Raw genomic sequence first — 11,909 nt, forward strand, 5'->3', positions numbered from 1 at the left:
ACCAAATTTTAATATATTTTAGTAACAAGTTGCTTCATGTTCCAATCGCTCTTAATTTGAAAAGAAAGCCGTACTGCCTGTCATGTCATTACAAAGCCTTAAATTAGATAAGCTGATGCCTGCAGAAACACTGCTAAAACCTCATGTACCCCAAAGATACAGATACTCTTTTGAGAACTACTCGTTTAGATACCCTTTTTCCTCTAAAATCCTTTGAATTTCAGAGTGCTGACGCTGAAATAAATATTTTACGATCTCTGTCAGCAGATAATCTTTGAGTTGAAAAAGAAATGCTTTTACATTGAAAAATATTGACCAATCATTTTACTTATTTTCCAACAAAGAAATGAACCAAAAGCATTAGTTGTATCGTAATTAATTTATGATTTCTGCACCATCAATTTGAAACAATCTGCTATTTTTGTGGGATGGAAATTAAATGTTTTTGTGTGTTGATTAATGTGTTAATCGTCAATTAATGAATTATTAAAATAATTGTTACTTTTAGTCCTACACTCCGATAGGCAACAATACGTTGACGTCAACTCAAATAAGGAACAGAAACACTAATAATCAACTTGCCATCGACTGAACACGACATCACAGATTTTAAGGGCTCAATGACCAATCACGAGTCACTTGTTTTCTGCGTTTGGTCATGTGATGTTCGAAAGCTTAGCCATGTGGCGAGTAGTTTTGAAATTAATCATAGTCGATTTTTTTTACAGCCAAAATGCTAAGCAAGTTTTGAATCTCTTTTCTGTCTCTCCACAGGTCACTTTTGGTTCTAAGATACACATAGGCTTTCTCGTCATATGTGTGTTGTCTCCTTAAAAAAATCGTTTAAGTTGTTAAAAAGTGTACACGTGGGCTAATCCATGCCCGGACTCACTATCATGCTCCCGTCATCGTCGTCATCGTCGTCCTCCTCGTCCCGCTTCTTCTTTCTGGGCTTCCTCTCTTTCTTCTCCCTGGGCTTCTTCTTCTTCTTGGAGGGACTGAACATGCTGCTCTCACTCCCGGAGCCTCGCTCAGGACGGTCCGCCTCATCGTCCTCTGCCTCGGACGCCCGTTCATGCTCGCTGTCCAAACTCACCTGGATGCCTCCCTGATGGACAAGAAAAACATGTTGCTCTTCTTAGAATCATTTTCTGGCAATTATACAGTCATCCCTCTCTATATTGCGGTGAAGGGCTCGTACATTTTTTTAGTAATCATTTTTTATTGATGTTTCCATTGGCAAGAAATTTTTGGGGTGAGGTGGCCACCCCACTGAAGGACGGCATGCACAGTCAGGGTAAATAAATGTATCTTATTACATTAATTCTTATTACATTACAATCTTATTACATTACTTATCTTATCTTATTACATTTAATTTAATTATGCAGGTAAGATTACTAAAAATAGCAGATAAATGATCAGAATTTTAACCTTGGTGAAAGGGTGGCCAAAAGAGCGGCCAATACAAGGGGTGGCACCCCCAAGCCACCATGTAGCTCCGCCCCTGTTTACAGGCAGAGGAGTTGCAAAAAAAATATAGAGTATGCTCGTAATTATTGTTCTATTCCTTGTTTGTATGTTTGGCTGCTCTGTGTGTGTGCAAAATAACGGCTTACCACTTTTCTACATACATAAGTCGACAGCAAGAGGAATGATGGCCACCTCTTGAGATAGATTTAAAAAAAAATATGTGTAGCTTTTGCAGCATAATTCCTTTTTCCACAAACAGAGTTTAACTATTTGATTGCCTTTGTTTGATGATTAGATCAGACTGGGAGTGGCAATACACATCTTGACACCCAAATTTTGGAAATTTTTGATTTTTTTTTTTAAAACCCTATTATTGCATGAATTTCAGGAAATTGTTTAGTGTTGTTGTTGTTATTATGCGACAATAGTAAAAAAACAACTCCGATGTATATGTACGATAGAAGAACAAAGAGAACATCTCATGTAAGCAATGAGACATCTGGAAAGCTGCGTGATTCAACTCTGGCCAGGTGTTTTCGTGCTAGAAAACACATCCAGTGTGCGTGTGTGAGTTTTTGCATGTGTTCAATCCTCCATTGTGTGTTAGTGTTATCATACTAACACATTTGTGTTTTCCTTCCGCTCACAAATGCAAGCAGTTTCTGTCTCTCCTTTTTGCATTTCTTTCATGTTGTGCATATTAAAATGCAGCATGTGCGTGTCTATGTATGTTTGCGTGTGTGTGTGTGCAGCCTGTTGCAGTCACACACACGCACACAAATACACACATGGACTTGCAGGCGTTTTCGCTCCGTGGCGCAGTGGAAAGGCTCGCATTGCCGCAGCGCCCGCCAAGCCTTTACCGGCAGCCTGGCAGTGTTGCCATGGCGACCACATTTGAGCAGTCTCTCTCTCTCTCTCTCTCTCTCTCACTCACTTTTTCTCTCTCTTTTTGTCTTTCTCTCTCTCTGTCTCTCTCCCTCCCTAGTTTTTCTGTCATTCTCATCAAAACCCCCAACACAAAAATGCACACACACAAACACACTGTTCATTTTCCCTCACTTCCCCTGCTTGCACATCTCACCACCATTTAATTTTCTCCTCTCACTCCTTCCTATCCTTGCGTTCACCCTGCGTGTGCACGCACGCACACACACACACGCACACACACGCACACACACATCCACGGAAGCTAATAGAACAGCACCATCCAATCACACTGCTTGGCATAACGAGCTTGTTATGCAGAGGCCCGTGCTTCTCCGGCAGCCGCCGCCGTCTAGACAAATCTCATTTATGCATAAGAAGAAAAAAAAAAGGGGGGGGTATAAATGTAGGAGGACGGCTGAAGAAAGGCAAGGGCGAGATGGAGGAGGCCCGCACGTGGCACAGGAGGCCAAAGAGGACAAAAGAGGAGGATGGTGGGCCCCCCTTAGAGGGAGAACAATCAGATAACTGCTGATAGCCTAATCAAATTAGATGCTCCTGCCTCTGAGGGGAAGACTGCAGTGTGGTGCATGCAAGTGCGCGTGTGAACGCCAGCCGATGAGCACACCAGTGAATATTAGTCAGATTGCAAAAAAAAAAAAAAGTCTTTGTCCTCACAACTGAACTGAAAAATCAACACAGCCGGCTGATCAGAGGCCTGCTTCCAAAACAGCTTCACGAGATTGTCTTTGTTTCACTGCCAATTGAATAAACAAGGAAATCCTTGGATCCTTGACTCAAGAAAAAGTGGAAGGAATCAAGGAAGGAAGGAAATGGAGCAAGTAAGAAAATTAAGGAAATTGAGTACAGAAGAAAATGAAAGAAGGAAACAAGCAAAGGAAGGAAGGAAATAAGCAGAGGAAGGAAATTGAGTAGTAAGAAAATGATGATAAGAAAGAAGCAAAGGAAGGAAATGAAGGACGACAATGAAGGAAGGAAGGAAGGAACACATTAATATACATAAAATAAATAAACACTATATATATATATATATATATATATATATATATATATATATATATATATATATATATATACACACACACACACACACACACACACACACACTTTTATTTTGCTTTTTTTAAATCATTAGATCGATAGTTATTTAGGACTTGAAAAAGAATGATTAGTTGAGAGAGCTGACCTCCTTTTTCCGCTTCTTGACTTTGGCGACTTTTCCTTCCTTCATCTTCTTGATCTTCTTCTTCTTCTGCTGCTTGAGCGAATCGTCGTCATCCGAGAAGAAGCCACCAATGGACGCCAGGGGCAGTGCCGGGTGCGTGTCCTCCTCGTCTTCACACACAAAAAAAAACAAACATGCACACGTCAGTGATTGAATGTTAGACATACTACACAGTACTTCACATAATGCGAGCATACGAATATTTGTTCACTATAAATAATATATCTTTATCATGTATGTATTTAATACTTATTACAGTGAAGTGGCATGGTGGTTTGACTGTATTTTGTCCTTGTCCCACATTCCAAAAACATTCACGTTGGTGTCACAGAAGCCTCTAATTGTCCATTGTTGTGAATGTGCTTCAGTTGACTGCCACTCTAATGGGGACAAGCACAAAAGAAAATGGGTGGATTGATTATTTCCAAAGGGGGCAAAATAGTGAAATTAGAACAAGCTGGAAGTCAGCCAGACAAGACTATGCTCCAATTTGGTTCCGTTTGACAGAGGACAAATGAACACCGAGTGTTGCGGCCCCGATCGGAATGGGAATTATTGCAAATTTAAGTCCAGAATGGACGTGGACGAGTGCAAATTTCTGTCGATAACCGCTTGTGTGACAGCCAAGCGGACAACGCGAAAACAAAACGTCAGAGTGGAGAGAAATGAAGCGCTAAGCGGGGAGCGGGGGACTCCCTGGGTTGGACCGCTGGGCCCGCTGAGCTTTTCCCAGCTGCCGCTTGTCAAAGCGTCTACGTACAAACGAGCGCACTTGCTGAGCCGGCCGGCCCGCGCGGCTGCTGTCCCGGGCCAACTACATTGCTACAAACACACGGCATGAATAATACAGCACGAGGGATCAACCTGCCAACATTCGTCTGCCTGGCCTGGAGGGGAAGGGAGGGGAGGGGGACTACCCGGTCCAAGCAGACACACCAAAACAAACCGTTTAGCAGCGCTAGCACGAGGTAGCCCCAGTCACACATCACTTTCCACACACGTCAGGAGTCGTCAAGTGGCCACAAGATGATTGTTTTCGGTACCTGGGGGCGCTCAGTAAATCAGGAATGCCATCTGGATGAAAATATTTAAGCCAAATGGGGGTACAAGTACCACTAGGGATACATGGGGGCGGATGGCTCGGTGGTAGAGTGCTCGTGTCCCGGCCGTGGGTTCAATCCAACGACCATCAAGACCATGCCTAAGTGTCCTTAAGCAAGACATTGAACACCCAGTTGCTCCTGATGCTGCGTAATCAGTAGGTAAATGACTAGTTAGTGTAAAGCGCTTTGAGTACCTACGGTAGAAAAGCGCTATATAAGCGAAAGTCCATTTACCATTTACATGAAGGCACTTCAGGGGGTACCTGACATTCTAAGCACAGTTTCTGCACTTATCGGCAAATCTAGTGTAATAATTTAGAATATTGTCACTTTCTTCTGATATTAAGAGCAAATGAATTGGAATATGAATCAAAACTCAATGCAGCTCTGCTTACCTCTCTGTGCTTTAAATGTAATGGGGGTCGGGTGTTCTCCCAGGGAATGACATAAATCAGAATTTGCTATATTAATGGTTCTCACATGCAAACTTAAGTATTTACCACTCATGCCCACATGCTTTCACATAATACTAAAAGAAGGGGTGTCTATACCAGGTCCTCAAGGATCGCCATTCCGCATGTTTTTGATGCTTCCTTCCTTCAAGACATCTGATCGTATTTAGGCTTCTGCCAAGCTTGCTGATCTTTTCAATCAGGTGTGATGGGAGAGATGGAAACATCAAAAATATGGAGGGTAGCTGCCCTCGTGAACCAGGTTGGAAGATGCCGGACTAAAAGGCTGTCAAATCCATTATCGGCTTTTTACCTAATCAAATGGACCACGTAAAAATGTTCACACAAATAACTGATAAGCCATTGCACACAACTCTGAAATGTCTCAAATACTGTCATACACACTACTGAAATGATCTCCCACACTACAGAAGCATTCTCCCAAATACTTTACTGAGACACCCTCATAAACACTACTTTTTTGGGGGGGTGGGGGGGGGGGATAAAACACATTTTGATTCTGATACACATGACACACAATCATGAAAAGCTCTCATCCACAATAAGGAAATTCTATCACAAACTGCACAAACACTCTGAGATAGCACTTAGAATCCTGGCTTTTTTTCTTCTTCACTGGTCCTAATATTCCATAGAAACTCCCCTTTCCCACACATAAGTGAAACACTGCTAAATGGGTCTTGTACACATAACTGTTCTAGCACTCCTCTATCACTCTCTCATGCACATACAACAGAATAAGTCTCAGAAACTTACCTGAAACACTTTCACACTGCTAAAATCGGATCGCATACACTACAGAAATACTCTCCTGTTTCTCTCTCACACAGACAGACCATTGAAGCACTCTCATCCACACTGAGAGATCATTTCAGTAGTGTGTGAGCAACAAAAAACGTGTTGGGTGGTTCCATAGTTTGTATCAGAGAGTTTCAGTCGTGTTTGAGACAATCCTGAATGACATCCCTGACAGCACTTCATACAAAACTCTCTCACATACAAAATGTGACAGCAGCAGCGGTAATTCGATGCCTTCAATACCTGCCTGTTTTCACGCTGGTGACCCACCCCCTCTCCTTCCCCCTGCACTGCTAAATGGCCCGTGACATCCCCTCAGGGAACAACATCCTCTCTCCGCCGGCTGAGCGCGCCACGACGGGGTGGAACGGGACGACAGGGCGGGAAAGGGTGAAGGTCAGCAGCAGGTTGTATTAGTCACGGGAGCCAGAGCAGCTCAGGCAGGATAATAAGCCTTGTACAGCCAGGACAGACGACAGACTGCCTTTTGACCTTCCCGGCTGTGGGAATCAGCCGGGGGAGATTAACGACGACCACCGCAGTGAAGACACTTGGCCCCCGCCGCGCGGAAAATCTATACTGAATAATAAATAAAGTCGTAAGCCTTGGAATTTGGCCTAGAATTTCACAGCAAAATATACCATAAAGTAGTGGAGCTCAATTGTCACATTTTTGGTGGCAACTTGTATCATACAGTACTTTTGTAGAAGATGTATTAACAATAAGCAATAAGTTAGCAATAAATTAGCAATAAGTTGCTTCACGTTCTCATTTATTTGCTTAGTTTGAAAAGAGAAAGCGCAGTTCCTTGAAGAGTAAATTCTCACATACCCCCAATTTAGAACCACTGCAGTAAAGAAACACTTTCAAATATTACTAAAATGCTCTGATACACACTACATCTATTGACACAGTACTGCAATGCTCTCACATATAACTGAAATGCTCTCATTGACAACAATGCCTGAGTACATCAAACGGTGATGTGCATCACACATTCATCAGAGGGAAGAGATTGAATGTGAATGCGGCACTAGCGGCTTTTGGACTCAAACGATGTCAACTTTCAGAGAGACCGGACAAAAATAGACACGGTTACATTCAGGTGGGTAGGGTGATGTAGGTCTCCAGAAAAAAGGTTAAATAAATAAATAAAAATTGTAAAAAACTGTCCAGTTGGTTTGCAATATAAACAGGCCTCATAAAAAGAAAAACAAGAACTTCGCTCAGCGAGCATCAGTGGGTTCACTATTTCACTTCTCTGTGTTTTTGTATTGTGCAAGTACAGTTGTTCGCAACCTTTTTTCATACCATCACTCCAGAACCAGAAGAAGGCAATTTTGAATTTAAAAAAAAATACTTTAAAAAGTGATTTGCCACGCATGCCTTCCTTACTAAACTTTGGAACTAAATTAGAAGTTTTATCTCTATAGGCATATATCAGCAAACAGAATGTATAACACTATCTGTTTTACTTCAGGCCTATCTGCCAGAAAATTGTGTCAGTAACAGCATTGCCCATCCGTGTAAAACTGAACAAAATATAGGCATACAATGTTTTGCAAAGGACTCGCATTTATATAACTGAGCCATAAATGGCATCATGTTCCAATTAATTTGCTCTTGAATTGATAAGAAAAATATAGTGGTCATGTAAAGGCATTCGTTTAGATTTACATACAGAAACACTGTTAAAATCTCGGTGGGCCCCTTAACTGCTTTCATGTACCCCTAGGCGTACACGTACCTCCATTTGAGAACCAATGAGATATTAGACACTAGAAGCCATTAATAAATGGCACTAATAACATTAGCCGCTTCACAAGATAAAATGATAATTTTATCAAACATTTCTTATGAGGATTGCTTTGAAATGTCGACTAGCTTGTTCTAAAAACTGCACGAGAGTCCTTGATAAAGCCGAATTCATGGTCTCGCTCCCTTTGCAGTAAACTTTAAAGTGCCCCCCCACCCATCCCTCACCCCCACCACCACCATTGACAACACACATCCACATGCATCATCAAGGGCGACACGAAGAGGATTTCAAACCAGCCGGACAAAACTTGCGGGCTAATGTTGCAATGGAAGGCAGTGGTTCCCAAAGCATGCACGCATGTTTTTTTTTTTTTTCAATTTTCATTCTTCCATCATGCAAAGACAGCCCTTTCTTCAATATCCCGTTTCATAAGACGCCAGATCGTGCAAAAATAACAGCATGACTGTGCGTGTTTTTGTGTTTTTGCAGCCCGTCTCCTCCTCCTCTTCGGACAAGCCCTTTCTCTTTGGGCCAGCATTCAAAGCGTCGCTAAATAAGCTGAAGGACACTCCGCCTCCCCCCTCGTCCCCCGCCTCTCCCTCCCTCCCTCCTCACCTGGCATCTCGTCGTCAAAATCCATGTCGTCCTGCGCCTCGTCTTCATTGCTCAGCGACCCGGGCATCTTGATCTCATCGCCCCCTCCTCCTCCTCCAAAAAGCCCCCTTTTAGGCTGACAATAGTGAAAGTTAACCCTCGGCACGCCGCTCGCCGCCGCCTCCTCCTCCTCCTCTGGCTCTTCTCGTCAGCCGTCGCTAAATCCGCAGCTCTGTGATGGAAAAAAAAAAAAAAAAAACATTCAACTACGCAGATGCGAGCTCTGTTCTCGTGTCTCCAGTGCTAAAAATCGAAGAGGACTGTCAGTCTGGGAAAAAAATAAGAAACACACACACTGAAGAAAGAGGGGGGAAAATGGAACACACATGCCCAGTTTGTGACGTCTGGTCTGTTGCCATGACGATACAGCCCATAATTTCAGCCACAACTAGTTCGGCATGCCTGCAGAGTTCTACTATTAGTGCAAAAATGATCAATAATTAAAAAAAGGATGCAAAATGGGTGCACACGGGAAATGAAAAAAACAAAAAACAAAAAAACAGGCGCCAATCGAGGCTTTCCCGCCAGACCTCCGCAGAATTGAGCACCAAACTTCTCTGCTGCAGACTGAAAGAAAAGCATCCCCCGCCACCCTCCCCCTAACCGTCCCTAGCCATATATGGATGCTTGTCTATACATGGCAGCTAGTGCATGTATGTTTCAATTATTTTTTTTATTTGTAAATATTGCAAGCCAAAATGGAGGTAGGCTGCCTGGTTGTCAAGGTTACCGCAGCATCAACAAGGGATGCCCCTAAAATCGCACCTCGATAACACTCTCATTTGAGGGGTGTTTTTTTTTTTAAACAATGGTTAATAAGGGTAAAATGTGCAATACAGTGCTCCATTAAGGTGAATTTAAATGTAGCCCAAAAAAAGTGATTTGTTTTGTGTAAATATATATATATATATTACACATATGTACATAAATTATTTATATACATTATGCAGACAACACAGTACACCATTTTCGACTGACTAGTCCGATATTTTGCAGGTGTATTGAGAAAACAAAAGCAGGATTACATTCCATCTTTTGAACGTTTTATTTAACACCACGATGGCTTTAGTCTTCATCTTCCTCCTCTTCGTCCTGATTGATCTGGAAGTAGCGCAGCTCGTAGCTCTCCTTAGTGTTGGCCACCACGCGCAGCCAGTCCCGCAGGTTGTTCTTCTTAAGGTACTTCTTGGTCAGATACTTGAGGTACCTGGCACGAGTACGCCCACATGTGAGATAGACGGCCATGATAAGGCACAGCAGTCAAATATAAGAAAAATGCACAAAAACACATTTTGATTTGCATTAATAATGTACTTTATATTCCAGAACCTGGTTTAATTGCAGCATGGTGACGAGGCCAAACATCAAACGTTACTGTGTCCCCATCTAGTGGCGACTGTTGGTCGCATACAATGGTGTACTACTGTCACTAAAATTATTATGAGAATGATAACTAAAGCTGCTTGTGACTGCTTTTGGATATTGTTGATCAATCTGTCGCTTAACATATGTGCACACACACAATGAAATTATTATATTGATGAGCATCAAAGAGTAAGCTTTATTATGAAAATTATCCTGTGCCTCTTTCAAAAAAAAAAAAACTCTGGGTCAAACGTAGGACACTTTGTAATCACTTTCAACATCAACAAGTAGTGGTCATGATACACGAACGTACCTCTTGGAAAAAGGAACTTCCGAGTTGACGGCAATTTTACTCTTGCTCCTCTCGATGGACACCACACCGCCGCCTAGACTTCCTGCTTTACCGTTGACTTTGATGCGCTCCTGCAGGAATCGCTCCTGTTGCGGACAGGACGACATGAAATGATGCACACCAGCCAACGCCAACCAGGACGTTAGAGTCGTGTTGTGGACATGATACATAGAGAATTCCTACAAAACTTCACAAAAACTGTGTGCAGAAACTTATCCAAGTAAAAACCAAAACAGACTACTAGCATGCAAAATGTTTCCATGTATGTCATTTTTTCTTAATCATTTACCTACTATTTGTACTCTTTTTACCTGATGTCCCCTAGTGTTCAGAAAGGTACTAAAATAACAGCAATTTTCCAATGGTAAAACATGAAGACATGAGGGGTATTTAGTATCTTAAAGTGGTTTCTGCTGGTATTCAGCAAATCTAATTCAATGCTCTCTAATGCTGTAACAGGTACATAATATATTTTCAAATCAAGAGCAACTTAAATGCAAGATGAAGCAACTGATTGCTAAGTTGCAATATAGTCTGTCTTGAATTTTGTTTTTTTATTAATCCGTTTTGCTATCATTATAGATGAGCCAGAAATAAAACAGAAGTTTTATCCATTACCAATTGGGGTTGCTGAATAAAATATAGATACGAAACGAATGGCACAGCACTATTTTTTTTTTTTTTTTTACATCAAAAATGCTTTGCGTTGGTTAAGAGTTAGAGTTAATTTGTTGGGAAAAAAAAAAAACAAAATAACCACTGCCATAGAGATAAGTATGTCACCTTTGGAGAATAATTTAAATGTCATAAAGTGATTGACAGGTGTCACACATTTTTGACAAATCTCAACTCACAAAGTTGCTTGCGTCCATGATTCCATCCTCCACCGGGTGCGTGCAGTCCAGAGTGAACCTTAGGACCTGCTTCTTCCTCTTGCCACCGGGCTTTTTGACCATCAAGTGCTTCTTCTAACGAGACACAACACACTACCAGTTACATTCACAACACACAACTGACAAATGAACGAGACATTTATGTAAACGAAACATGAAGCTAGGTTGTTTTGGCTGTGGCTAAGCTAACATTAGCGAGAACATGTTGGCCAAGCGAACGCGAAACGGAGACGTCGAGAAGTGTCAAAACTGCCCCGAAGGACATTCAAGACACTGGGCTACATTTTGACACCCTCCCCTTGTGGAAACATCATACGTATGATGAGTGTGCACTTTTATTTTGTCGCCGAAGTACTCACTATCGGCGCCATGGCTGACACGTTTAGCGAAAAGGAAGAAGCAGGCGCTGCACAGGACGTATAATGTCTGCCCAAGACATCGATCTTCAATCGATGACTCGGTGCTCGATTAAGTCATATAGTGATGGCAATGTCACGGAAGCTATTGTCTATCCACGCACTTTTAAATAAATTTCATTCAAAATTATTCATCGATGTTACCTGTTAATATTCCTCTTTGTTCAATGGAATTCTAATTTAAATTTGAATTGTTCTTTGACTCATATTGAAATAAGACTCTTCTGTATCTGTATGTAAATGTACACAGCTTTAAACTGCTAAGACATCTGCAGATTTATCTTGGAAATATCTTATACAATTTTGAGTTTACTTTACAGAATGTGACGTGTGATACACCTCAGCCATTTTGATTTACATTACGCTCAGGCTAAACCGATAAATCGTTTTAATACTCTTTACGGCCCTTAATTTATCAATAGTAGTGTAAATTGCTTTTGTAACTACAGC

General features: G+C 41.7%; 2 protein-coding genes across 4 annotated transcripts in view; both read right to left on the bottom strand.

Moving 5' to 3' along the window:
* Positions 1–8,930, bottom strand: part of chd5 (chromodomain helicase DNA binding protein 5) — a 32,826-nt gene extending 23,896 nt beyond the window's left edge. For 2 of the 3 annotated variants that reach the window (XM_088423150.1, XM_088423148.1), the window contains exons 1-3: positions 8,395–8,930; positions 3,608–3,756; positions 893–1,108 (exon numbers count right to left, since the gene is read on the bottom strand). In XM_088423150.1, coding sequence (XP_088279276.1) covers positions 893–1,108; positions 3,608–3,756; positions 8,395–8,461 — 432 coding nt within the window. In that variant the 5' untranslated portion in view covers positions 8,462–8,930. The remainder of the gene's footprint in view (positions 1–892; positions 1,109–3,607; positions 3,757–8,394) is intronic. The other variant, XM_088423149.1, reaches the window with a different exon arrangement.
* Positions 8,931–9,459: 529 nt separating this feature from the next.
* rpl22 (ribosomal protein L22) lies at positions 9,460–11,487 on the bottom strand. The gene is made up of 4 exons (XM_088423737.1): positions 11,403–11,487; positions 11,005–11,118; positions 10,112–10,236; positions 9,460–9,640 (listed from the first exon to the last, which is right to left on the bottom strand). The coding sequence occupies exons 1-4, from the start codon at positions 11,412–11,414 to the stop codon at positions 9,499–9,501; spliced, it is 393 nt and encodes a 130-aa protein (XP_088279863.1). The 5' UTR covers positions 11,415–11,487; the 3' UTR covers positions 9,460–9,498.
* Positions 11,488–11,909: the final 422 nt, after the last annotated feature.

Source organism: Hippichthys cyanospilos, chromosome 9, assembly GCF_059441005.1.
Source record: "Hippichthys cyanospilos isolate Australia breed blue-spotted pipefish chromosome 9, RoL_Hcya_1.0, whole genome shotgun sequence".
Taxonomy (NCBI): domain Eukaryota; kingdom Metazoa; phylum Chordata; class Actinopteri; order Syngnathiformes; family Syngnathidae; genus Hippichthys; species Hippichthys cyanospilos.